The sequence below is a fragment of the Aspergillus novofumigatus genome, assembly GCF_002847465.1.
Source record: "Aspergillus novofumigatus IBT 16806 chromosome Unknown P174scaffold_3, whole genome shotgun sequence".
Classification (NCBI taxonomy): Eukaryota; Fungi; Ascomycota; class Eurotiomycetes; order Eurotiales; family Aspergillaceae; genus Aspergillus; species Aspergillus novofumigatus.
Genome location: NW_020194276.1, coordinates 2,926,648 through 2,952,942, shown reverse-complemented (window position 1 = coordinate 2,952,942; position 26,295 = coordinate 2,926,648). Strand labels below are relative to the sequence as shown.

Here is a 26,295-nt window from a genome sequence, read left to right as displayed (position 1 = left end):
GATTGGGAGAGGAAGGGCAGGGCCATATTTCTGGATGACAGTGGCAACTGGTTGCTCTGTTTGGTGTATTTTGCCCCATAAAGGCTGCTTGCTTGCCACTCCAGGGTCTCCAAAGCTCCAGTTGAAAGCCTGGTATACGAAGAGAAAAGAGAAGGAAATGATTATTGTATTATGTTTAGTTATATTAATGCCGAAATGCCATTGATTTATGTACTGTAACATGCTTTATGTCTATCCTCTCAACGACTCATGGAAGCACTCTTTATGTTCATCGAATCGTATAATGAATTCATTCACTTGAACCCGACTTTGGCTGGCTCGCGTTGGCCAGCTTGACCGCGATCTTGGGGAAGTATTGTGCCACGAAGCCCTCACTGTAGCAAGTTAGTCGAATTTCTATGTCAGCAAGGATAGAGGGTCCTCTTACCTGTAGTAACTGTGGGCGGAGCTATGGTCTCCCACCAGGTTATGGGCCAATTCGTGACAGAGGATGACCCACCAGTATACCATCGATTCAGATCTGTCAGCCGACTGGTTTTGAAGCAATTCCTTTTCATGCAGCTGCTGGAAGTAGAAGTAGTTGCAGAAAATACTGCCAGCCCGGTTGAACGCTATTGTCTTTCCACCCGGGTCGTAGAAAACGCTGAGACTGTCCTTGCGCAGTGAAAAGACACTAGCACATTCGATCAACAGGGCAGCAAACAAATTGATCGCAGCACTGTTCTTGGACAGAAATGCGGATCGATCAGCTAGGGTCTTCACGAACAGCACATTGACTCCACAGGGAAGAGTCGCCACGAACTCCAAGTCATGGCTTGGCTTCTCGTCGCAGTAGGATTTTGTCTCAGTGACCTCATTCGTCTCCGGCCGGCTGTACAAGCTCGACGATCCGTGAGGCTGGCAGGCTTGAATGGCAGAAAGCAACTCGTTCTGCAAACGATGCGGAGGATGCACAGGCACGGGTTCTTCCGGGAGCGGTCTCTGAGGGTCGTCTGCAGAATATGGCGGAGGAGGAGTGCCTGTGGGCTCCGGTGTCCCAGCAAGCTGGGGTGGCGGTGGCTGTCCCCAAGAGGATTCCAGTTCGACCGGCCACCTTCCAAACCAAATCGCTTGGTCAGGTTGGCAAACAAACCGCGCGGACGCCGCTCCGGGAGTGTCTCTGTTGCTTCGGCTTGCACATTGGCATTCAACCCCTTATTAGTGGGTGAGTCGGGAAAATCACCTGGCATGAGAGGTTGACTCTTCGCTTCCGTCTCCCGCTCTTGTGCCTGAAGCTGAGCCTGTTCCTTGGCCCAGGCGGCTTCCCTCTCTTTTAGCCGCTGTCGCTCCTCTTCCAACTGTTTCTGACGCCGATCCTCAGCTATCTTGGCCTCTTGTGCCTTCTGCTTCAAAATTCTCTCCACGTTATATCCTCGTGCCTTTAGTTCTAGGAGATCAGTCTTCAGCAACATCTCTAAGGTGAGCGTGGAATGGAGCTTTGGCCGAACGAGAATGAGATGTACAAGAGCTTGACTGATTTCGTAGAGGTCGTATTTGCCGGGGCAGATCCAAAGAATCCAAGTCCGTCCGTTCTGGGTGATTATGGCACTCCGTTTCTGCGTGTGCGACACCCGACGGCCCTTGAGAGACCGCGTGAGCGAGATGGAGTACACGACCTTCACTTGGAGGTTCTTCTCCAGCCATCTGACATCGTGGCGAATTGAATCTGGGGATTGATCATGAAGAAACAGCCTTGAACGTTCGTTGATCAGCTTATGCAGTTTAGCCGCTGGATGCTGACCCGGGGCCACAGCTCCCCAGTTGGCACGTTCCTCCACCAGTCCGCTTAATGGGATAGCTCCGAGTGCAGAGTAGAAGTTCTCTAACAATTCCTCTTGCGGCGCAGCTAGTATGTGCTCTTTGAAGAGGTTGAAACTCTGGAAATCATCCACCACAACTGCATCTTTCGCAGCTGTCAACGTCCATTCCTTGATGCTCTGATCTTCTACCTCATCGTCATCTGAGCCCAGAAGATCCTCGCTCTTGACCTTTCCCTGAGCCAGAGAGGTGATATCTCGGCTCGCCAGAAGAAAAGCGGACCGTTTCATCTCAGTAAAGAGTTCCTTGTCTCGTCTCAGAATGGCAAGGTGCTCTGCAAGACTTCTCAGGAGCTTGAGGTACTTGTCGGCACTTTGAAAAGAAGCAGAAATTCTAGCAGGTTCTTTGACTAGCATGTATGCAAGTTCGGTCTTTGTTGGCTCTCTCTTAGACCCGACTGCCATGAGGAAGAGATTGGCCTCTTGACCAAAATCCACAAAGTCAAAGATGTCTCGGTAATCTTCGCCCTCTCCAAGGTAGCATAGCTTCGGGGCAACACGACGAATAACCGAACCTTGCTCGACTGTATCCCTTGTGGTGATCGGGACTATTTGTGCATTCCCCGTACGCTCTATATCCCGTGCGCTTAGCTCCGCTACTCTCCCAGCAAGATACTTGAACAGCACTCTTGCGTCTCGCTTCGCGGATGGTGGATGACGGATCAAGTAATCGAGACAACTCGTCATGCCAGCGTGTTGCTTGACCCCGAATTTCGAAGCATGAGGGTGAAGGTCCCGTCGGAGAATCTTAAAACCAAACAGTGCTGCGCCTTCATCAGTAAAACATCTGCCTGGTGTGCTCAGGTCGCGAGTTCCTTCAATTGGCAGAAACGGAACATTGACAGCACTGCAATCAAACGTGGCATAACCGTTCGTATGATACTCGGAAATGTAGTAAGACATAGCTTTTCCGTGCAAACCCCAGTCATCCGCAGCAGCTGCCTTTGCCATAACATCTATCAGCTCAGGCGCCGACGGGAAACTCCTCAAGCCGAGCATGGTAAGGAATTTTCCTTCAATGCTGCTTGGCTGATATTTTCCCGGCCATTCGAGGATGGGGAGACTAAGGTCTCTAAGGGAATCTTTCGGCTCAAACAGCTCAAAAATCTTATATCGCTTTCCACCTACCGGCTTCGAGTCTCCTGTGACTTCGGCGGTGCAAATGCTAGTATTCTTGAGTCTTTTGACGTCATTCGCCGGGATGTCATCGCGAACGGAAGCAAGATAACGAATGAGATCAACGTGACTCCATTTTCGCTCACTGTCGCTCTTGCCATCGGAAGCTTGGGGGTTATCGAGAAGCCGCTCGAAAATGACTCCAAGTTCGACAGTCTTACGAACGCCAAGCGCCATGAGGAACTTTTCCTTAACGCTATTGAGACCATGAACAACGGGGAGGTCATCGAACAGTCGCACTGAAGAGAAATATGTCTCGGCGGGTCTTTTCATCCCAAGTTTGGTTGGAATGACCGTTTGCGACCGCAATAATGTGACAATCGTCTGCTTCGACGACTGGCTCAGGCCGTTATCCCATTGTTTTGACAGCACAGGAAGAACCTGCGCAGAGAAGGACGGCGTCTGCGTTATATCTTGCTCTAATGGGAGAACATCCCTATTACCAGCATTGATGACAAGCCAGCGGACCCAAGGGACTGTCTGAAGTTCCGTCCACCCGAGTGCTTCCAGTTCCTGCTTCGAGAGAGACTTGGAGTATTTGAAAGGTATAACTGAGGACGCCACGGGCAAATCAATGGGTATACGCTGTGGATTCAGAAAATTGTTAATGTCCCCAAAAACAAGTAGTCGGGCAGTATTGCCGGAGCTATCTTCATCGTTCGCCACTGCAACACTCAAAAGGCTCTGGATTGAGAAAGAATCAAGTTGGCCAGAAGTAGCTTTCCGACTTAACCAGCCAAGAAATTCGATGACCTGGCCGGGCCGTAAGGTGCTGGCCTCGAGTTCTCGCTTGATATCCGAGACGGTGACTTCAGTGACCAGCCCAAAATCAGTTAGTTTTCTGACGAAATCTTTTGCGCCCGACACAAGCTCATCTGGCAGGACCGGGATAGAGTCCATGAAGCTCAAGTCTTTGGGAGCAATGCGCGCCTGATGACTTTGCATAATACCACATGTTGACAGTACCTCTATGGACGCGTTTTTATTACATGTCCAAAAGGCGTCTTCGATAGTTTGACCTAATACCGATGACGGCGTCGACTCGCGGAAAACAAACTGATTCGCGGTATAAATCGCTTCAGGCAAGACTCCAACAATGTCATCCTTCCGGATCTTTGATGATTTGGAAGAATCGACCTTGGACAGGATTCTGGACTTGATCGATGCCATTTCTGCGGACCAAGCAACTCGACAAACTATTCCGGCCGCTCGTAACATTTCAAGGTTCCATTTGCTGATGTATCTCGTATTGAGGTCAATACTCTCTCTCTCGACCGTCGGAATCACTGAAGGCGCAGATATGTGGGCGTTCAATCCTGTTGTCTGGTGGGTGGGAAATCCTATGAAAACCCTTCCAGCCTTGGTAGGTAGAATTGAGGATAGGATCTCTGATCGTGACGTTGACGCTCCGGATGCAACGTCCGTGTCATAGGAAGGCGTAAGTATCGCAAGGGTAGTTCGTTTGGGCGGAGGCTTGCGCGTAGCTCGTTCAAGCTCGCTGCTCAGGGAGTGACTGACGGAACATTGGATACTTGCAGTGCTGATATGTAAGAAAACGGATGCTTTCAAGACAGTGGCCAAGTCTCCGTATTCGCTGATGTTGTCCGGCTTCTCGATCTTTGCAGGGTTCTCTTGTGTGCTCTGACCGGTGAGTCGGGAGAAAAAGGTACGCAAGGAGCCTGTGGTATCTCTCAGTCCGTCCAAGCGAAACACGCTTGCGTTCGGATTCCACTCAACGACACGCATCCAGGCCGCGTCGACTTGAATTACCTCTCGAGTGATACCCGTTACTTTCATCAAGCCTTGGGGCGTCTTAGTTTCAATATCTTTGGGTATCGTAAGGTTGACGCTGGGTGCAGTCTTCTTCACGAGGCGCAGGATATTCCAGTCATCAAGCCATAATTCTATGCTCTCGAGACTGACAAACGTAAGGCTGCTCGATAAGAACTGACACAGCTGCATCAGAGACGGAATCGGAGAAGTATCGTTGCGATAGTCAAGCACAAATGTTGTTTCTGGATTCGACTCTTCGCTAAGTTGCAAGCGACGTGTAAATAGCGCGTTTCCCTTCCAGTAAAAAGCCATCGCATCTTTGCCTGAAGACACAAATGGTTCCTCGCAGTCATCGAAGACACTGTAAAACCCGACGCCAAATGCGCCAATCTTAGTTTCGTCTGGATTTCCATCCGCAATACGTTTTAGTCTTGCCCAATCCTTCTCGCTGAAAGGAAGGCCATTATTCGAGATCAACAAACGCTTGAGGGTATGATGTGATATGGTGTGCTTCAACAGGGTAGCCTGGTCGGCGCTAGCAGGCAAGGGTACGGTTGTAGAAGGCAAAGTCTCAAACTTGATAGTGACCTTGGTAGCATTTGCGTCGGCCGCATTCTGGATCATCTCTCGTAGAACGGTCCTGTCCACTCTATATCAGTACTCTTCTCTCAGAGCCAAGAACAAGACGGTAACAATCACTTACCATTTTCCTGAATATCGTGCGAGGACCTTAGATATCAAGCCCCGTGTGTCAACAGTGACAGCCTCTTCGTCGTTCCCTGAGCCCATCGTCCGCGCCTTCAGCGCGTTGAAATCGATGTTCTTCGCCATGTCGTAAGAATTAAGAGGCTCGATGCATGAATGACCAAGCCTCTTCAATAAGATGCTTCAACTGAAAGCGCACGTAATCAGAAAGCAAAATTATTAATCTTTGTATACCTCAATATTTGGAACTCCGGATATTACGTGGTCGATAAACATGGGTGCCTAGACAACCGACGAGAATAAGACTGTAACAAGATGCGTCCTGGGCATTTGACCGGGCCCGGAATCAAAGATGGTCAGAACAAAAGGCAAACAGAATAAGCACACAAAACTAGAGACAATGAATGGCAACAAGCAGGAAATATATAAATATGTGAAGCGGTACCTCTCAGTTCGGAGGCGAATGTCGTTCTTATCGGAGACAGCGGAGTTAATTGATAATTGACCAAGGTTACCGCTTATCGCCACGTGCAAGAAGTTATATAATCATCCTTATCCAACGACAGGAACACTACGGCGGACCAGGAATACCAAAGGCGCCATGATTATCGAATCGCTGTGGATCATTATTATTACCTTACTACTATCAGTTGTTGCTTGTTGTTGTTGCTTCAGCCAAAGAGTGACCCAACGGTCACTAATTTGTGATCAGGACCGTTGGCCTGGCATTGCCTTCTCTTTGATTCTTGCGCCGTCCACAAATTTTCAAAATTATTCTCTCGTATGATTTTTATGAGCTTGGGTCTCTCCTTTTGGAAGCAGTCCAGAGCATATCGCCGACTGCCTCCCCTCCCGCCTCCTTTCCGATGACAACATGGCCGTGGATCCCCTTTCCCCCATTGCGCCCGCGCGTTTGAGGGCACTGCTACTTCCTGTCGGGAGGATCAAGCGCTCGAGGTTCCTTAGCTTCGCTGCAAGACTACAGGCGGAAAATGTTGTCCGCCTGGGAGATATCAGTCCCAATGCGCGACCCAATCGAAGTAGGCACTGTCGCTTCCTCCGTGAGGAAGAAAGAATACAACAAGATTATGACGTTGCGTGCAATGATTGACTGATTCTCCTGTTAGATATGTTTTCTCCACTTGCATTTCCGACTGGAATGATAATATATGACCTTACTTTTTCCGTCCCTCCCATATCACATTTAGAGTTGTTCCCATTCGAGGTCTTCCGAGAACCCTTGGTCGTCATAGCTATAGCGGATGGAGCCGAGCTACCTGAAGAAAATGAAGAGACTGAGGCAGATTCAGCCACAAGGTCCGGCGATCGGATGCAACCCGGGCTAGACGAACTGTTGGACGGACTGCGCTTGGTCAAGGAGAAAAACACTCGGGCTCTAGTTCACCAGCTCTTGATCTTCGATCGTGAGGGAGTGAGCAAGCTCTCGAGTGGTCCCGACGGTATCATCTGGGTTCCCCGACCTGAAGCGTCTAAGGCGACCACGATAAAGACTGCGTTGTGTGATATCACGTCGATACTGCTTTCCGAGCTTGACGAGTTCGCGAAGGCGATTCAAAGCATTCCCTTTATTGAATCTCCCAAGGCCTCATCTTGGGGCCACATCGTGGCCCAGACTTGCGCGCAAGGCCTGCCGACAGGCTGATTCACCGGATGACCCTGCCTACGCATCTCCCATCCCACCCCAATGATGCACCGGATTCTTTGGCTTCCATTAAGACCTCGCCTGGTCCAAGCGAGCACGAGACACCCACGACCTTTGACGAAATTACACGGTCTATTCAGTTGGCTAATCGCTCAAGTACCTTTGGCAAACCCAACTCTCTGCCGACCTCGAAAGAGCATAGCCGTGATCGAATGTCAGTGAGTGGAGTGAGTGCTACTGATCGCACGAAAAACCGGATCAAAGGCCGTACCGGAGTCGTGATTGGGACCCTCTTTCTTCAGACGGGGAGGTGGCCAGACGCTCTCAAAGAGTTGGTAGAAGCAGCGACAAATGCCAGGGCAAGCAGCGATTATGTTTGGCATGCCAAAGCTCTCGAGTCAATCCTTCTTTGTCTTCTCATGTTCGCATGGGCAGGCATGGATTTCCAGGTGTGTTCTATTCTGCGTCTTGTTCACTGCACCCATTCCACTGATCCCTGTGCGTTAGATACCTCCGATCTGCTACCCGGTCGCCGACAAATCCTCCAAAGCAATCCAAAGCAGTGCTCTTGAAGTGGGACAGTCTACGCCTGGGAACCGCATCATCTCCCTTCAAAATCTTGCTAACCTCTTACCCGACCTTGCGAACAATATCCTTCATCTCTACGATCGTGCCTCCAACATTACGGATGAGCCGGTGCCCCAGCTTGTCTTTTCGGAGACGGTAATCCGGCTCTCAAGATTGCTGGTAGCCGCGCGAATACGGGATGGCGCTCTGGACGACAATGCTTTGAAGCACATCGTAATGAACGAGCCTTTGCTGCCACTGCATCGGCCAGAACGTCCTCGTGGCTTGGTCATCCTCCGCCAGTCAGAGATTGCGAATTTCCTGTTCCGTGCTTTACCACTCTCCCCTAGCTCAGATCTGCCTGCAACAGATACTATACCGATTATCGTTGGAGTCGTGTCTGTACTGAATGTGCTTGATCTACCGCGGAAGAAAGCATTTATTTTGCGGGAATTCCTTTCGGTAATAGTCCCAACTCTCGTTCAGGCCCGCAAAATTGGTGCTGCAGAAGTTGGGATTCACCCCGCCGCTGGGTTGGCGTCGCTCAGTGATACAGCATTTGATATCAACGCTCTTGATGTTGGATCAGGGAATATGGAAAGTAGTATGCGTGCCCTTTTGGGCCTCACAGGGGAAATATATGGTGTTCAACCATCTCCATTCTACGAGTGGGAGAAGAAACGTTCCTCGACTGCAAGTGGAACGGACCCAATCCCTGAGTATGACTCTATCGCGGCCATTATTGAGCGGTCATTTCGCCATGTGGCCCTGGACAGATATGGTGACCTGAATTTGAAAATAGACGCCCTCAAAGCGTGCATCAACTGCTGCGAGGCGCTTCCTGATTTTACTGGCGTTCTCCGGTTCACAGTTGAACTGCTCCAAACCATTCGGGGAGACCTGATGCTTGCTGAAAATTATTATCAGCCTCCGTTTCTGCCGCAAGATGAGCAGGTTCGCCTATTGAACAATATCAAGCGAACAGTGGGCGCTGCTCATAAGCTTGGCGCTTCGGATCTAGAAGCAGAATACTGGGATGACTTCCTCGTGCGTGACATTCGGCTCCTTACTCTACCTGACTCTAAGAGACCTGTTCGACGTTCTAAGTCACATCTTGACGTGGTCTCAGGCAATGGCGACAAGCCCTCTAAAGACCCATTCTTATATAACCCATTCTCTAAAACAAGCAGTAAAATCTCTGAGTCGCTCATGATCGCTGGTGAGCATGCAGCATTCACAGTTACTCTTCAAAACCCCTATGAGTTTGAAATCGAGATCGAGCGGATTCGTCTGCATGGTGAAGGTGTGCCATTAGATGCTGTTGCAGAATGGATAATACTTCCACCACTTTGTCTACAAGAAGTGACGGTTATCGGAACTGCCCCTACAGAAGGGACAGTTAATGTCACCGGCTGTATTGTCAAAGTGCGATATTGCAGGGAACGCAAATTCCCGGTATTCAAGGAATTCTGGAAACCAGAGATTGAAATGAAGTTCAAGCGAACAGGTCTCGCGGCTAAAAAGCCTTTGACAGATCGGCCGCTGTCCTGGAGCTCTACCACTTCGAAAGATGGAAAACAGCAGCCGAAGAAAGGCCCCGAGACAAGGTCCTGTGAAGTCAAAGTCATTGGCCAACAGCCATCCCTCGTGATTGAGTCGATGTCATTGTCGCAATCAGCGGTGATGGTACTGGAAGGAGAAACCCAGTCCTTCAACATCACGCTGCGTAACACGTCGAGCTGCCCCCTTGACTTCATAACTTTCACGTTTCATGATTCTACTACGAGACAGATTCAATCCGCGCTGACGAACAAAGACCTGCTGCCGGTAGAAGTGTACGAGTTAGAACTGCAATTATCTATGAAACCAGGCTTGCGATGGCGCCGACAGGGTTCTTCACCGGAAGATCTCGTCATCGATGCGGGACAAAGCGCGACATTTTCTCTCGACATTGTCGGCAAACCGGGCTTGCAAGATACGACTGTGCAGATTGATTATTCGTATATTGGGCTTTCCAACGGCCAATTACCGGAGGTGTTCTACACGCGGCAGTTGTTCATACCGCTTACCGTGACGGTGAATGCTAGCATTGAAGTGGCCCGTTGCGACATCTTACCTTTTAGCAGTGACTTTGCATGGCGGAACAGCCGGGGATTGGAGCTGGACTCTGTCGGGAACAACACCACGGACGGCGACCCATTTGCCCCAGTGCTATCTCATCTGGGACGAGGCGCATACGGGCACGACCACTGCATCTTGCTACTTGATTTGCGAAACGCCTGGCCGAACCCTTTGTCAGTCACTTTACAAGTGAGTGAGCAGCCAATGGAAGAGGGTTCTGCGGAGGAATTCACTTCCCGGGTTGGACAGTACACCATCACGGGAGAGCTCCAGCCGGGGCAGATCTCACGCTTTGTTCTTGTCCTCCCTCGTGTCTATGTGGACAATCCACATGCTTCGATACCGGTTCTGAATACTGGAATCAAGAGGCAGTTTGTCGTGAGTGCAAACAAGCTCACCTTCGAGGCAGAAGCAGCGTCACGGGAGGCTTTCTGGTTCCGGGAGGAACTGCTCAAGAGAATCTCTGGCGTCTGGAAAGAGAGCACCACGACTTCTGGCCACAAGGGAGTCATTGAGCTAAGAGGCATACGAATGAACGCACGGATGGTGGACGCCTTTCGACTTGAAGCCATGGATATCAGCTTTTCCCTGAAGCCCTCCTTTCCGAAACAGAAGGCATCTACCGCGGACAGCATTGATGAAGTGATGCAGATTGGGCGGTCAAAGTATAAGGTACAGACCGACGAGATGCTCGATCTCACCGTTACCGTCCGGAACCGCTCCTCAAAGCCTATCCATCCACTTCTCCGGCTCCAGCCCAGTCTTCGCCACCAACCTAGTAACGTTGCTCTTGATCTTTCGAGGAGGCTGGCCTGGACCGGCATGCTGCAGCAAGTGCTGCCTATTTTGCCCAGTGGAGAGAGCACTAGTGTCACCATTGGAGTTACCATCTTCTGCCACGGCGAGTACGAAGTCGGTGCAAGTATTGAAGAAGTGCGAACCCTGAGATCGCTGCCTGGATTCGAAAAGGATCAAAAGTCAGCGGACGATGCGCCCGCACTACACGATGATGAGGCCATCAGAGACTCATTTGGATTAGATGTTTCTCGGAGAAGACGGATCTGGCATGCCAGAGAGACATGTATCATGCATGCTTGTGATTAACTGTGTGATCCTCCTCTTAATGTACAGATTTGCGGCCCTGAAACGACCTGGTTTGACGACAGCCATGAACAACGTGTATGATTACTCCTCAACTTCACACTTTTGAATTGTATGATTGAAAAGTCGAGCCAGCCGCTTGAGCGTTCTCGCTGAGGTGTACTATGGACTGGCTTCTGCACCTGAATATATAATGTGGTTGCTTCTTTTATTGCATGGGGCGGTATCGAAAACCCATGCATACTATGAACGCATGATGCATATGTTACTTTGTTTTATATACATCGAGTCCACATTGTACATGCGGCACTCTAGAAATGAATATATATATATAGACATCATCTATTCCACGTCTTCCGCGAACCTTAAAACTCTCCTGAGATCAGTATCCATAACGAGAAGTCTCCAGCACGCGTTACATTGGATGGAACGCAACGTGCATATGTATATACGGGGATCTCAGATGTTCTCAAGCGGCAAAGTTTTCCGCAGAGACCAAGGGGATCATAATAAACCCGCCAGTAAGCCCTTCAAGGGAGGGGGTGTGAAAAGCCGCCTTACAGTGGCCCAGACGGACTCACAGTCGCTCAATCGGATGTTCTCACGATGGAGCTGATTCGCATCCTGCCTTATTCTCGCCTAAGGAGTAGCGAAGGACCCACGGTCCAATGAATATGAGATAGCTATGCGATAGTCAAGGATAAAAGCCACGCTAGATCAGGTGGCCATTTCTCGATCCTGTTTGTCCCTGCTCTCCGTTGACGGCTTGTCTTTCCCAGTAGAGGAGCCCGGTTGATCGCCCACAGGGAAGCTGAGGTACTTCCAGTCCTCGATCTCCTCGATGATGCATTTGAGTCTGTCGCGGATGCTCTCGACCGCGTAGGTCCCCAGGATCAATCTCAGAGGAGGATAGGAGCAATGGCCCAGCTGCCAAACTAGATGGGCCGCCTTGACCGCACTGGCAGGCTGCTTATCGCCCAGCCACATCAGCATGCGCCTTGCATGCGCCGCGGGCGCCGTGGGCGTATTATATGGCTCGCTGGGCTGCTTGACAAAGAAATGGCCGTACAGCGGCAGCGGCGACGCGAGGTTGTGCTCGTTACTGGGCATGGCAGCGGTGTGCGAGACCAGATCGCCCACGTCGTCGCGGCGCATATGCCCCGGCTCCACGAGCGTCCCCTTGATATTGAAACTATCCACCTCGTAGAGCATGCTCTCCATCAGACCCTCCACCGCGTACTTGGACGCACAGTACGGCCCCAACCCCGGCACGCCCAGCGCGCCCGACGTCGAGCTGAAGATCAGATACCGGCCGGACCGACGCTCGCGGAAATGCGGCAGCGACAACTGGATCATGTTCAGGGTGCCGGTGAAATTCGTCTCGAACTGGTCGCGGATCTCGTACTCGTCCTGGTCCTCGCACGCGCCGATCACGCCGTACCCGGCGCAGTTGGCGACAATGTCGATGCGCCCGAACCGCTCGATCGTCTGGTCGATGACCTTCTTGACTGTTTCGCGCGCGCGAACATCGCATAGCAGCCCCAGGCAATTCTCGTGCTCCTCTTCCAGCTTCTTCATTGATTCGGGGCTGTTCTCGAATGTGCGGCCGACCGCTGCGACGAGGTCATTGCGACATAGGGCGGTTTTGACGAGTGAACGGCCCATATGGCCTGTGGCGCCAAAAATCTAACGGTCCAGCACATTGTCAGTGGGCAACAACGCAACTCGAACAAGGATAGTGGTAGGGCGTACCAGCCATACGAGCTGCTTAGGCGGGTTCTGAGGCCCTGGGGGATCGGTTGTAGAGGGGAGCTGGAGTTTCGGTTCTCGGGCGGCGGATGCAGAAGGCGATAAAGCATTAATCGGCTTGGGTGGTGAAGGATGAATATCCATCGAGGAGTAATATTGTTGCTCCGGGATATGGGAGTCAGGGGAGTGTGTCCACGACATGGCTGTAGGTGGGGGTAGTAGTTGATGGCTGAGGTTGATGGGATCTCCACAGGCAAAATCCGGGGTTGACACAACTACGCACTCTATACAGGGCATAACGGCCAGCTTATTCCCGCGAGTAAAGGAATTCGAGAATTCGACTGTCACTATTCATGCTCTCTCGTTCTATTCATGAGCTGTTAAATTAATGACATCCGTCAGGGATATAATAACTATTTACTTTAAGCAGAGTAATGCCACCATTAATCAACCGCCAGCGCCCCAAGGGACGAACTGTAAGACAGAAACAACGCGATCGGCATCTATCGTCCGATCTCTCTTCGAAGCCGTCCAGCGGCCGTGGAAGGGCCAGGCTCAGGCCACCCGCTCACAGCATCGTCAACTTCTTCCAAGAAAGAGGTACTGTTGTGGATGGTCGTGCCTCCTAATACCACACGCACTCCAGGTGAGCTAGCATTGACTTGGGCCACCATCTTGGCCTCTTCGTAGGTTGCACCGCCGATCATAAAGATGATGATGTCCTGTGGCTTCTCCCGAATGTGGCTACTGCCTTCGAGGAAGGGGTACTGTAACTCTTTCAATCTGCCTTTGATGAGATTTTGTAGTGTCACTTCAAGTCGCGGTGAGTGTTGTGTGTATACATTTTCGACACCTTTGAGTCCCTTGAAGCGGTCCCGAGCCCCCGAGAATAACGACGCTGATTCGAAAAGATCCGAGAAGCCACCCGCAACCGGGGTGCCTGGAGAGAATGATGATAGGCAAGAAGCTTCGGTATGATGTTGACCTTGTAGGAGGGAACATCCCCTGCTGTTACCAAGAGGTCAAGTAAAACCGGAAGGGCATTGGAAGGCTGCTTTTCGTATCGGAGGGCATATAGGGCTACCAAGCGGATCTTGTTCTCCGCCGGTACCGTGGATAGCTGAATGATTCTCTGTAGTGTCTACAACGATTCATGAGTATTGACTGTGCTAAGTGTTAAGAGGCTCATCTCGTGACATACCTTGAGGTCATTCGCGTGATTGTCATTGCAGGCCAAACTCTGCTCCAACTCACTGACGTCGAGTAGGTTATCCTCCCCAACTCGTCGGCTGAGCTCGCCGACCAGCGTGACGTGCTTGCTCACATTACCGGAGAGTTTGCGGAACTCGGGGTAATCTTCCACGAAGCGCTTCATGTCCGCAATGGACTCGATGTTCATGGTATTCTGAGTCTTCGTCTGATACTGCTCGACGTACTCCTTGATGTTCTGACCCAGGTCGCCAAAGTTCTGATACATGTTCTTCTTGAAGAACGGATCTTGGTCCTGCGAAAGGACAATTTCCCGGAGCTCGGGTCGAATGTCAGGCACATCGCGCAGGTCTACTCGTCCGTTGGTGACTCCCAGTAATTCGTGAACCATCGCCTGGTATGTCCACTGCGTCAACAAAGGCGTGATGGGGTCATCTCTTCGGTCCAGAATAAGCAGAATAGGAGGCGTGTCGGTCTTCCTGAAATTGAACAACTGCTCCTCCTGAGTCACCTGGTAGCGGACTTCTGTAGCCAATTTCTTAGCCAACAAGCTGTTCTTCTCATAGCGGATCAGAGGGTTTTTCTTGAGCGCCAGCAACAGGGCAATCACGCCTTCTGTCGCTCGCTGCAAAGCGTCTGCATTCCACAGGTCCGGCGAGTGGCTCCACAATCGCTGGTTCGGAAACCCGAGGTTCAGAGAGCACAGGTCGGGGTTGACGACAAGGAAGTCGGCAAAGTGCTCCTGCACCACGCGCACCACTTCATGCCCATCTGCTTCCGCCAGTCGCTCCAAGGAAGACTTGCGAATAATATTGCTCAGGTAAATATGGTACTCTCCGTACTTGGGCTCACGAAGCTCGTCGATGAGGAATTGGATGGAAGTCGGGGACGGGCGCACGAAGCACAGACAACGCAGATGTCGCATCTTTTCGCGGGCGGTATTGTCCAAGCGATCGATGAGGTATACTTCATGACTCAAAAGGGCTGATTGTGTGATAGCCGTCGATACAATGGGCATCTGTGCATTACAAGAGTCAGCCTCCAAATTGAGCTTTCACTGCACTCGGCAGTAGAACGCAGATCCCACTGTCTCACTGTCGAGAAGCAAGATCTTCATCTTGGTTGACGATGAAGATCCCGTAGCCGATGCTGTGTCTCCCGTGGTGACCATCTTGGAGATGTACCCGGATACTGCAGCAACGACGTCCATGATTGTGGTGATGATGCAGCCCAAGCGGGCGCGTCGGCTAGGTGGGGTGTTGTAAGTGTTTTGAAGAAATGTCGGATATAGAACCTCAGTAGATCAAGTAAGGTAGAAAAGCCAAAAGTGAAGTTAGTTGAATCAATAATTAGTCAGATACCTCTCTGGTAGAGTAACATAGATGGAGAGAGTTGGATGCGTCATAAGACAGAGACAGACAGACAGACAGACCACAAGGGGGAATGCTAAAGGTGCTGAGTTACTTGTTAAGCCAAGCCAGGTGAAGCTCTCCACCTGTGATGATTTCATGCCATGTGCTTCTCTCTTCTTTTTCTATCTATAAACCGATGAACACATCCTTTTCGCATCCATGTCGTCCTAGATCGGTCCTCCACCTAATTACGGATATTCTCCGTCCTTCTCTTTTTTATCTTATCCTGTAGAGTTCTTTTCATGAATTGCACCTCCAATAATGTTACCTTACGTCGATACCAGTATGTGCAAATGCTCCCCCACCGCCAGAATCCCAACAATTCCCATTGCACCCCAAGTACCTCAGAAGAAGCAGATACTGATGACGAGGACCATGCATAGTATTCGGCTATCCTGCAAGGCTCACAGGAGCTTCAGTGGATGAGCGTAAGTGATCTCCTAAGCTTCTTTCAACATAGCTCTGTTGTTAATGGTTACTTTTTTTTTTTCCCCCTTCGGAACTACAGTCAAGCTTATTGCATCATTCCTGCTCTCCTACCCTTTGGCCGGTCTGCTTAAGAGAATTCCCGACGCTCACCCCTGGAAGAAAAATGTCTTCATTATTGCCGTTTCCTTGTTCTATATGGTCGGTTTATTCGATCTGTGGGATGGTCTGCGCACTTTGCTCTACAGCGCTGCTGGCACTTACGCCATCGCATACTACATAGACGGCTCGCTGATGCCATGGATCGGCTTTATCTTTCTGATGGGCCATATGTCTATCAGCCACATTTACCGGCAGATGGTTGACGATCCTCAAGCGATTGATATCACCGGCGCACAAATGGTACTCGTCATGAAACTTTCTTCCTTCTGCTGGAACATTCACGATGGCCGTTTACCGCAAGACAAGCTGTCAGACCCGCAAAAGTACGCTGCTATTGCGCACTTCCCCAGCATCCTAGACTACGCAGGATATGTCTTGTTCTTTCCATCCTTATTCGGGGGCCCGTCGTTCGAATATGTGGACTATCGGCGGTGGCTTGATACAACGCTTTTCGAGGTGCCCCCAGGAACTGATCCGTCCAAGGTGCCTCCCACCCGGAAGAAGCGCAAGATTCCCCGCAGCGGTACGCCTGCTACCAAGAAGGCTTTGATGGGTCTGGGGTGGATTTTTGTATTCTTGCAATTGGGCTCTCTCTACAACAAGGAGACGGTGCTTGGAGAATCCTTCATGAGCTATTCATTCCTTCGACGAGTTTGGATTCTCCATATGCTCGGATTCACCACACGAACGAAATATTACGGTGTATGGTCTCTTGCCGAAGGTGCCTGCATTCTATCTGGACTCGGATACAATGGCTTTGATCCTAAGACAGGCAAGGTCTTCTGGAACCGCTTGGAGAACATCGACCCCTGGAGCCTTGAGACGGCCCAAAACTCACATGGATACTTGGGGAGCTGGAACAAGAACACGAACCACTGGCTTCGCAACTATGTTTACCTGCGTGTGACACCCAAGGGAAAGAAGCCCGGTTTCCGAGCCAGCCTGGCCACCTTCACAACCAGCGCATTTTGGCACGGATTTTACCCTGGTTACTACATGACGTTTATCCTGGGGTCTTTTGTTCAAACAGGAGCAAAGAGTAAGTATACAGCCGGTGCTTTCCCCTCATTCTCTGGAGATTTCTCAGCTCACCTCATTGCAGACTTCCGGCGTTATATCCGGCCGTTCTTCTTGACTCCCGATGGCGCTAAGCCTCTGCCTACCAAACGCTATTATGATATCTTCAGCTGGCTTGTTACGCAACTCACCATGTCCTTCGTCGTGATGCCGTTCATCTTCCTTTCGTTCAGCTCGTCCATCCAGGTCTGGCGCAGCGTCTGTTTCTACGGCATTATTGGAAACATCCTATCCATCATCTTCTTCGCGAGCCCCGCAAAGGGCTATCTCGTCCGATCCTTGAAGAAGCGCAACAAGCCCCACGTCCCGCGCACTGTCAGCATGGAAAGTATCCAGCAGCCGACCCTCGGTCTGCCGAATGACCCGGCTCGGGAATTCGACGATGCCGTCCAGGAAATCAAGGCTGAGCTTGAGGCGCGAAGAAGACGTGGCAGTGTGGTTGGGATGCCAACCGGTGAGGAACTGAAGGCCGCCGTGGAAGACAAGCTTGGTCGGAAGATCTCGTGATGGTTCCCTCACTGTGGTTAGAAGTATGCGGCACGGCGGCGGCAGTGTTCGACTCGAGATCCCTTCCTCGATGTCATCTTGCCGCGAATCGCCGTTCGGTTTAGGTCGTCTTGGACGACGAAACGATTAGACTCACGTGTGAATATTGTTGTACTAGACTTACTCTTGTTAGCTCAGCAGCGCCCTTTTTGCTTGTTGCCGTGCGTTCAATTAGCTTTTCCTTTCTGGTTATACTATAATGGGGTTCTATTGTTAGGAGCGGCTGTGTGAGAGGGTTGGATATTGTATAGCCTGGCGGGGTTAATAATAATAATTTCACTGATTTCATCCTCTTAACATTGTGCGTGCAAGCCAGATCGTGTTTCCACCGATTTGATCCTCATACGGACGCGAGCCGAAGTTCTTGTGAAGTGTTCCCATTGGTCATGATCCTAAATGATAAATCTAGGTCAGGCTCCAAAATGCAACGCTATGTACATGAGTACAGTACATGAATCTCGAAAATACAAGATGCAATAATATATAGGTCCAAAGAAAGGGCATATATCCGTAACCGGTTCGTAAACCCTAATTATTCCATCGCCTGGTGCGCCAAATTCGCTGTGGGCGCATTGAAACACACCGTTAACCGAGGGGTAAATTAGGCAGGATCAGAAAGAAAAAGGTGAAATGCAAGAAGTCTAAACAAAACATTATATGCATCGTGACGTGTCGTACAGTCGTATCAAGTCGAATTTTTTCGGTTTCGGATGAAGGCGAACCAAGCAACCAGTACCGGGAGCGGAAGAAGGAGGGTGTTGCGGAATGGAGAGAGTCAACACCTGAGTACCGAATTATGAAAGAGTCGTCGATCCAATCGACAAGGTGCAGGATATCAGGCGTAGCCTGGGGAAATGATAGGTCGACCCCGGGGTGAGGGGATACAGGACAGGTCGAATTTGAAGCGCATCGAAAAATTGCAATTTAGAAGCCCACCGTGCTGCCAACGACAGCCAGCGTTATCTGTAAGGCTAGTTAGTCGCGGCTCAGAAAGAGATACCCAGTTTAATAGACTTACAACGATGGCGATAATCACCAACCCTAGAGGAGTCATCCATCGATTGAGATTCCTCCACCATCGAGCGTTCTCGTACCGTCTTCGCCCAAGTTCATGAAGTCGCATCTTCAGGGCCATCTCCAGTTCGGGTCCGCTCTCCTCCAGCACTGCATCTGGCTTCTCCGGCAATGGAAGGAATGCGGCGATGAACCAGGCTAAAGCACGGCGTTGTCAGCGGTTTGCACAATGGAGTGTTCAGGGCAACAAGTGAACTTACCAAGTGGAAAAACGAACCCCAGGCAAAAGGACCATACTTGCATGTTCCTTCGTCCCAGCAAGGGCTCTGTCCGAGAATCCATAGAAGGCGCGGTCCATGGCTTGCCTTTTTGCCCAACAGCCCGCTTGTCGGGATACAAGTGCGGTGACCAACTGTGTCGTAGGCGGTTGTTTGCGTCCGATAGGTGGTCGGTCTCTGGGCCTTTGACCCAATGGCTTCGAGGATCGCGGGGGTCAGGCGGGGCCATCCAACGCACGCTTCCCATTGTTTCATTGGTTGGAGCTCTCGATCGGCCTGATGCTGTTGGAATATGCCGTAGAGCTTGTGAGTTGGATGTAGCAGGGCGGGCAGTGGGCGGGCGGCTCCCATCAATCACTGATAACGCAGAGTTCACGGTCTGTCCATCCAGACCATAGTACATCTTAGCCCAAGTCGGGAGTATGTTGTAGACAAAGCTTGAGCTAGTCCCCGGTCGCTTAATACTGTTGCTGCGCAAGCTACTTTTCCTCGACTCCGAAGAAAGACTGCTTGGAACAGCTGGGTTGGTGGGACGAGCTGGTAGACTTGATAGATGGTCCAGATGCTCATCTCTATCTGAGTCGCTTACTAACCACAACGAGGACGATCCCGGTCTCTGGCGGACGAGTGCAGCCGAGGGCCTGGACGGCTCTGCAGCCGACATTTCGCTGGGCTCATCGGGTCCGGAAGCAAAGCTGGAGTCCAGCTCGGCGGACCACCTAGATGTGACAGTTGACAAATGGGACTTGAAGCGGTCAGATGATTGGTCGGGGGTGAGTTCTTGGAGATTGCGATCGGACGAGTTGGCAGATTGTGAAGTATCCACCCATGAACCTGATGATGAGGGAGCGAGGACTGTGGGATATTGGATAAACACGCCACTATCCACAATAGCCTGGATGACCGAGGGTGGCCCGCTGCGAGAAGATGAAGTAAGGGAACGAGAATGACTGCGGCCGCGAGGTCGGGTGGAGTTAGAGTTTGATCGCACTGATGGATGGTATGGAGGAGTAGATCGGAAAGATTGTGAGCGAGAACTCTGCTCTTCGGAAGATCCGTGGGTCCACGGAGCGGCACCAATATGTCTGATCACAGTCCCCATAGAGTTCAAGGATGTCAGCGAGTTAGAACGCGTGGCGGAATCCGGGTTTGAGGAAGGACCGATCCGGACAAAGTTCAAGCTGGAGTTGTCGAGGGCAACAAAGCTGGGACTTGACGGCGGTCCAATGGTCACGACGTTAGGGCTTGATCCGCTCGAAGACGCATGTTGAGCACCTGACGGTTGGCGAGACGGTCCTGGAGTTTCCGACACGACTGGTTTAATGCTGGGAGCTGATGTAGGGAGCACCATCAAGTCCTCGTCGGAATACCCTGCATCTGAACTCCCAACGGACCTATATTTCTCTCCCGGAAGAATTGGCTCAGGAAGAGAAGAATTGCTGGATTTAGGGTCATCTTCCCACACCTGTGAGGGAGTATTTCCGGGATCAATCGTGGACGATATATCCCACGGATCACCGACAGACTGCTCGAGCAAACTACTATCGGCGGCTCGGCTGGCGTTGGATGACAATGTAGCTGTTGACTGATCATGCGCCTCGCCGGCGTGAAACTCCGGATAGTGAGCATATTCTTGCCCTTTGCCAGGTCGTGGTAACAGGATGTGCTCCGGTTTGGTCGGAAACGGAGTGGCTGAGTAAACATCGTGCGCTTCGTCTTCGTGGTCTTTGTCCCTGACGATCCGCAAGGAGGGCGGCGGCGGAGACGTCTCGTTCGTTTGGGATGCACTGCGCTCATGGAGAGCTCTCCGTCGAGGAGAGCTATTTGTTGAGGGTCCAGTCGAGCGCATGTTGTTTGGGTGGATTATTTCATATTATCAGCAAGCACCGGCAGAATATTAATTAATTAGTCAAAAGTAGCGATAGCGAAATGAGTGTGGAGAACAGAAGGTAATTAAGCCCGACCATGCGGTTGACCGAGGCAAAGTCGAGATCGAAAAGAATGCAAAATTTGGTAGTACACGATACTGCTGATCGGGTTGTGACTGGGTTGCTTTGGTGGTCCGATGGGTGACAACTGATGAAGCTGGCGAGGTATGTAGGTATGCTGCCGCTGCTATTGTGTTGTTGTTATTGTTGCTGTTGTTTGTTGTGGTCTATAGCGCTGTGATGCAATAAGGAATGCTTTGATACAACCAAAACCCAATGCGAAATATAAGTCCAATTCAATGGCAAGATGACCGAAAAGAGCGTATTTGTGACGACGAAAAAGATTCTCGCCCACAGTTGGAATAAGGAGTCAAGCCAGACTGTTGGAGTGAAAGTAAGTTGAAGAATTGAAGGTGCAGAGAGCGTTTGAACTGAAGAGACCGAGAAGCAGCACTCAAACGAGTGTCTCTAAAAGAGCGACAGAAAGCACAACGACTGGAAAACGACGAACGACAACCTGAAACACGGAAAATCCATCAGAATAAGTAAAGCCTGCAAGGCACGAGCGGGACTAAGTGGGCGATATCATTTATATGGAATCTCGTTGCTCCGCTGGCGGTGAAAAGCCCGGCGCTAGCGGGCTGTTTACGGAGTAGCCGCTGGCCGTAAGCCATAACGGACCTGTGGAGACGCTGGAGGGGGCTGTGGCAGCCAAGCGGGCAGATTACGGACACAAACTGACCTTTCGTTTGTTGCATTTTCCTGCCAGGGGTATGTATGCAGCTGCACGCTTTAAAAGCAGTGCTCTAAAACCATCCAATTGGTTGGTGGAAATGAAAAGAAAGCGAAGCAGGGATGATCTTTGTAACAGCTCGCCTTTTTGGACCAAGATAGTTGTTATGTTTGTCCTCCGTGGGAAAGTACGCGGAATTGGTACGCAGTACTCCATAGTACTAGTCGTAATGTCGTCTAGGGGTGATCATAGACGCCTGGAACCCTAGGACTGCACAAATTTCTTCAAGGATAGAGCAGACCGGAGAGGTTCGCGGCTAGTTCGTCTCAGGCTACTCCGTAATCAGCTTGAACCAAAAGAGCGGTAACGGATCATCGGAATCTAATAATAATCCTCATCGTCATGATCCTCAGGTAAAATTATCAGGAACAGGCACGAATCATTGTTTCACTTGCTGGAAATTAGACGATCTGAGACTCATTTCGCTTGGTGATGATCACTATTCGGTGTTGAGGTTGGACACGGACCACGAGTGCAACGATAGGGGTCGGATAAGGGGAGCCGTCGAGAACATTACTCGAAGACACAGATATTGCCGGACTTTCGTGACCTTCGAGCATTTGCAGGTTGCAGATATGATCAGCTTCCACGCTCCTTGATGGAATTACTCTGTACGGAGCATTGGCTGCAAATATATGCAAGGTACGGAGTACCACTTGCTCTAAGAAAGCATGAGTAGGGTATGCAGACGCAGGACATCCACCTGTAAGTCTGTGACTTCCTGTACTCAAGAGACATTTGTCACGTCTGAGCCTCCACGAGGGCAATAATACGTTGTAGAATTGCCGCGGCCGATGTCACGGGGGAAGTTCACAGAGTCGATCTGACTTTCCAGTTCTCGAACCTCGAGGACCAGAGATGAGATTAGACAGATAGCCGCGAAATGAACCATGGGTGGATCTAGTTGACGGCTTCAGTACTCCGTAATAATCGTTGAACTAAAAACACTTCGATCTTCCCTCGACCCCGACGATTTGAGGATCTAAAAGATTCAGGAAGATTGATTGGCAGGGGAATCAGCAAATTCTATCATCCTCGCTATGGTAAAGTCCAATAAGGGGACTATTTCGGAGGACAAAATGGCACTTTCGAAGCGACTAATTATTTAGTCTCATGCAGTAAGGCTGCCAACTCACCGGTGGATCTTGTCTACCGATTTAGCTTCCTCGTTACCACCCTTTGACTCTTTCCAGTGGCTTAGTCAACTGCGGCCATCCAAATCCAGAACAGAAGCTGGACAAAAAGGACCAGCTAAATGACGCGGGGTTCAGGAGCAGCATCCTTTGTCAATGTGGTAGAGGCATGTACAGAAAGTACAGAGTGTCAGGTCTAGAAGCTAGATAGCGGGGAAGAAGATCCAGCATTCCCGATTCGGTAATATTGTAGGTGTCAGACAATAGTGGATGCCTCTGAAATCAGGCACGAAACTCCTCGCCTTGTTTCTGGCTTGCTTTTTCTTTGTTGGACAGTCGCTTCATGCTTCACATCCAACCTGGCTGTAAAGCTGGCCTGATGCATCACATTTCAGCAACTACATTCTCGGGATAACCATAATAACCATAATCATCATCATCTTTCTATTTTTGCGGAAGGGTCGAGCCTGTGTAATCTCTGATTGCCAGCCTGTTTCCCTGCGGCTTGTTTACTTGCATGTGAATCTCTCCAACACTTTTGCAGATCAGGTGTAAGTCCAATACACTGCTACCACTGCCTTAAGTGATATGGCTCCTGTTGGACTCCTGGCGCGTCTTCGAACGCTTTATACTAAAACTCATGGTAATCTCTCCTCTACAGCATTTGCATGCTGGTCTCTAACTATCCCACACCAGACGAGCCTGTCATTTCGATCCGCACAGCCGCTTTCTTCTCGGTATGTATCGCTGGTCCTAGCGCTTTCATTCCTCATGCATATTTCAAGTAAATGAGCAGTGTATTCCATTCCAATATGAGAGGTGATTGCCAGAGAACACAAAAGACGGAGGCTCATCGTGAATTTCATGGTCTATACAAGCGTGCAACTAACTCCCACTACAGGTGCTCCTAACTTTACTCTACGTGGCACCATTCTACATATCGCCTACTACGCGCCCCTCTCAGACGCTCAGTCGAGATGCTCCCTCTGTGATTCGAGCAAGGATCAGGGCAGTGTCCTGGTCTTGTTCCCTGGGCACTCTTGCGGTTCTATGGCTGATCGTAGCTAAGAACCATGCTTCAATCCCAGAGGCTGTGAGGCTTCTGGGTTGGTGGCCTATCAACCTCTGGGACATCTGCCGGGCCTTGCTTCTGACAGCTATCCTGTTTACGGGACCTCTTTTTGAGCGTGGCATTGCCGAAGGGGAATGGAAAGACTGGCTCAAAGGAAGCAGAATCTCCGAGACTCTCCATGGTTGGATTGGATGGCGGAATTACGTCGCTGTAAGTAGAACTCGAGTACAGAAACTCATCGCAACTGTGGCTTACAAAAGATGCAGGGCCCCATTACAGAGGAGATTATGTTTCGGTCCGCCATTGTACCTCTCCACCTCCTAGCGAAGGACACCCCGGCCACATTGTTTTTGTGGCGCCTCTTTATTTTGGAATCGCACATGTGCACCATTTTTATGAGTTCCGCTTGACGCATCCAGATACTTCGATCTTTGCGGCATTGTTCCGATCGGTGTTCCAGTTTGGCTACACTACCATCTTCGGTTGGTATGCCACCTTCCTGTATCTTCGAACCGGATCTTTGCTGGCGGTCATTCTCGCGCACAGCTTCTGCAACTGGTGCGGACTTCCCCGACTGTGGGGAAGGGTCGAGGCAGGTGTCCCCATCGGGCCGCCCTTGGGTAAAGGCAAAGAAGACTCCGATGTGAAGGACGCATACGCCGCTTATGGTAAACTGGGCCTGGGCTGGACAGTTGGGTACTATGTACTCCTCGTATCAGGGGCGATTGCCTTCTATTACGCCCTATGGCCGCTAACTGACTCGCCAAATGCGCTTGCTGCGTTTACAGGAGGGTCCAAGTGATCGCATGTTTTCTTTGGCGCTTCTCGGCCTTGAGAACATACATCAGGGTATTGCCTATTAGCTTTTTATTTCTCCTGTTTTGATATTTCCTCCTATATATGATGTTAATACTTTGTCCCACTGCGCCATATTACGATAACACGGGCAAGTGGATATCTGTTGAGTGATGTTGACATGACCCTTGTATGGAGCGGGTTACGGCAGCATGACAGTTTGATAATGATAATGACGAGTGCCTGATATGCTTCTACTTGTAAGTTGGTAGGAGAATCGAAAGGAATATTCAGTCCTTTGTTTAGTAGCCGGACTGAAGAGACAGGATAAATCTCCGTTATCTCCGAGTCCACCTCGGACAAACACTTGTGTTGGCTTGCCTCATAATCAGGTCATAATCCGCTGATTTATCTGCAAAGTTCTCAAAGTACCTCTACAATTAACCCCTCTCGCATAACCTAAAGAGGCATACTTCATGAGGCCACGATTGACGAATTGCCGCTCACTCATAAGTGGGTGCGGCAAGACCACAACACCAGCTCGGTTCTTCTCTTCCCGCATTTCCCACTCGAATCTACGCGCTCCTCTCAATATACCACCACCTTTTCCTGTGACTGAGAAATGTCCAGAACCAACCTGCTCATGTCCTGCTACACCAGCTATGCCCGAAGGGCTCACGATCGACTTTGATCAGCCATTGAACGGAACAATGGCAGCATACACCCAGCAGGTCGTCATCTGCACTGGCCAGAAAGACTGGGAGAGTCGCATTGAGGACGCTGGCAAGGGTCAAAGCTGGGGAGAGCTAGTGAGAGGCTTGAAGAAGCTGATGGGCCGTGGTGGGCGCTATGCAGATGTAAGTGTCGCTTGGTGCTGTTCTACAAGCGCTGACAAGATGTGATTCGGTAGCCGTTCAATAACGTCTTGGTTTCGAACTCATCCTTTCCCTCTTCGTCCTCCACTTCTACCGCCTCGGCCTTTCTTTTCCCCGGATTCAAATACATTCCTTCAATCTCCGTGAATGTCTCCGAGGAGCAGAATGCGCAGACAGATCTCGCAACGTTCGTCCAAGCCTTTCTTCTCCCGGAACAGCTCAATTCTATGCAAGATTCCCTCCCCGAATCCAAGCGGGCGAAATTAACCCGCAAGCCTGAACTTGAGTCCAGTTTCCCAGGTGCCATCGACATTCAGTACTCTCCTGTTGTATTGATATGCGGTCATGGTGGGCGTGACATGCGCTGCGGAGTCATGGCACCTGTTCTAGAAAAGGAGTTCAGCCGCGTCTTACGTGCGCAGGGTTTCTCATCCGCCGGAGGGGACGGCAATACCGCTGACAGTCCCGAGCATGCCCATATTGGACTGATCAGTCATGTCGGTGGTCACAAATATGCTGGAAATGTGATTGTGTACATTCCTCCCGGGATGAAGGCAGGTGGCTCCCCTCATCCGCTGGCGGGTAAGGGTATTTGGTATGGACGGGTTGAACCCAAGCATGTCCAGGGTATTATAGATGAGACTATAATGAGTGGAAGAGTGGTACTTGATCATTTCCGGGGTGGCATTGATCGCAACGGTGACATCCTACGAGTATAGAGTTGAGTTGTCCAGGATATAGACTCTTCAGTCAGATCACACGTGTATATATAGATGCTAGGATAGATCATGAATTGCCCATTCGGCCTTCTTTACCGCCGAAATTCTCTGGATCGAGCATATAGGCTTCCTCTCAAGAAACTGA

At 50.6% G+C, this 26,295-nt stretch overlaps 8 protein-coding genes across 8 annotated transcripts; 4 read left to right on the top strand and 4 right to left on the bottom strand.

Annotated features, from left to right (window-relative positions):
- Positions 1-166: 166 nt before the first annotated feature.
- Positions 167-5,991, bottom strand: P174DRAFT_450179 (histidine kinase-like ATPase domain-containing protein). Its single transcript, XM_024828910.1, has 4 exons — positions 5,509-5,991; positions 1,133-5,445; positions 428-1,109; positions 167-374 (listed from the first exon to the last, which is right to left on the bottom strand). The coding sequence occupies exons 1-4, from the start codon at positions 5,634-5,636 to the stop codon at positions 290-292; spliced, it is 5,208 nt and encodes a 1,735-aa protein (XP_024684408.1). The 5' UTR covers positions 5,637-5,991; the 3' UTR covers positions 167-289.
- Positions 5,992-6,175: 184 nt separating this feature from the next.
- On the top strand, positions 6,176-11,181 carry P174DRAFT_450178 (TRAPPII-specific subunit TRS120). The gene is made up of 4 exons (XM_024828909.1): positions 6,176-6,550; positions 6,638-7,067; positions 7,157-7,622; positions 7,681-11,181. Exons 1-4 carry the CDS (start codon positions 6,385-6,387, stop codon positions 10,963-10,965), a joined length of 4,347 nt encoding a protein of 1,448 aa, XP_024684407.1. The 5' UTR covers positions 6,176-6,384; the 3' UTR covers positions 10,966-11,181.
- Positions 11,182-11,239: 58 nt separating this feature from the next.
- On the bottom strand, positions 11,240-12,918 carry P174DRAFT_387540 (SDR family oxidoreductase). Its single transcript, XM_024823363.1, has 2 exons — positions 12,715-12,918; positions 11,240-12,648 (listed from the first exon to the last, which is right to left on the bottom strand). Exons 1-2 carry the CDS (start codon positions 12,910-12,912, stop codon positions 11,680-11,682), a joined length of 1,167 nt encoding a protein of 388 aa, XP_024684406.1. The 5' UTR covers positions 12,913-12,918; the 3' UTR covers positions 11,240-11,679.
- Positions 12,919-13,060: 142 nt separating this feature from the next.
- P174DRAFT_440424 (Sec1 family protein) lies at positions 13,061-15,365 on the bottom strand. Its single transcript, XM_024827049.1, has 3 exons — positions 13,913-15,365; positions 13,637-13,852; positions 13,061-13,574 (listed from the first exon to the last, which is right to left on the bottom strand). Exons 1-3 carry the CDS (start codon positions 14,936-14,938, stop codon positions 13,215-13,217), a joined length of 1,602 nt encoding a protein of 533 aa, XP_024684405.1. The 5' UTR covers positions 14,939-15,365; the 3' UTR covers positions 13,061-13,214.
- Positions 15,366-15,740: 375 nt separating this feature from the next.
- P174DRAFT_440423 (lysophospholipid acyltransferase) lies at positions 15,741-17,831 on the top strand. The gene is made up of 2 exons (XM_024827048.1): positions 15,741-16,959; positions 17,023-17,831. The coding sequence occupies exons 1-2, from the start codon at positions 15,804-15,806 to the stop codon at positions 17,502-17,504; spliced, it is 1,638 nt and encodes a 545-aa protein (XP_024684404.1). The 5' UTR covers positions 15,741-15,803; the 3' UTR covers positions 17,505-17,831.
- Positions 17,832-18,467: 636 nt separating this feature from the next.
- On the bottom strand, positions 18,468-20,684 carry P174DRAFT_419712 (putative serine-rich protein; the record flags this gene model as incomplete). The annotated part of the gene is made up of 3 exons (XM_024824801.1): positions 18,468-18,506; positions 18,562-18,755; positions 18,818-20,684. 3 exons carry the CDS (start codon positions 20,682-20,684, stop codon positions 18,468-18,470), a joined length of 2,100 nt encoding a protein of 699 aa, XP_024684403.1.
- A 2,285-nt stretch (positions 20,685-22,969) lies between these two features.
- On the top strand, positions 22,970-24,801 carry P174DRAFT_440421 (CAAX prenyl protease RCE1). The gene is made up of 5 exons (XM_024827047.1): positions 22,970-23,332; positions 23,386-23,426; positions 23,591-23,971; positions 24,028-24,056; positions 24,086-24,801. The coding sequence occupies exons 1-5, from the start codon at positions 23,278-23,280 to the stop codon at positions 24,561-24,563; spliced, it is 984 nt and encodes a 327-aa protein (XP_024684402.1). The 5' UTR covers positions 22,970-23,277; the 3' UTR covers positions 24,564-24,801.
- A 231-nt stretch (positions 24,802-25,032) lies between these two features.
- P174DRAFT_404831 (sucrase/ferredoxin-like domain-containing protein) lies at positions 25,033-26,232 on the top strand (the record flags this gene model as incomplete). Its single annotated transcript, XM_024824053.1, has 2 exons — positions 25,033-25,413; positions 25,467-26,232. 2 exons carry the CDS (start codon positions 25,033-25,035, stop codon positions 26,148-26,150), a joined length of 1,065 nt encoding a protein of 354 aa, XP_024684401.1. The 3' UTR covers positions 26,151-26,232.
- Between the last annotated feature and the right edge of the window lie 63 nt (positions 26,233-26,295).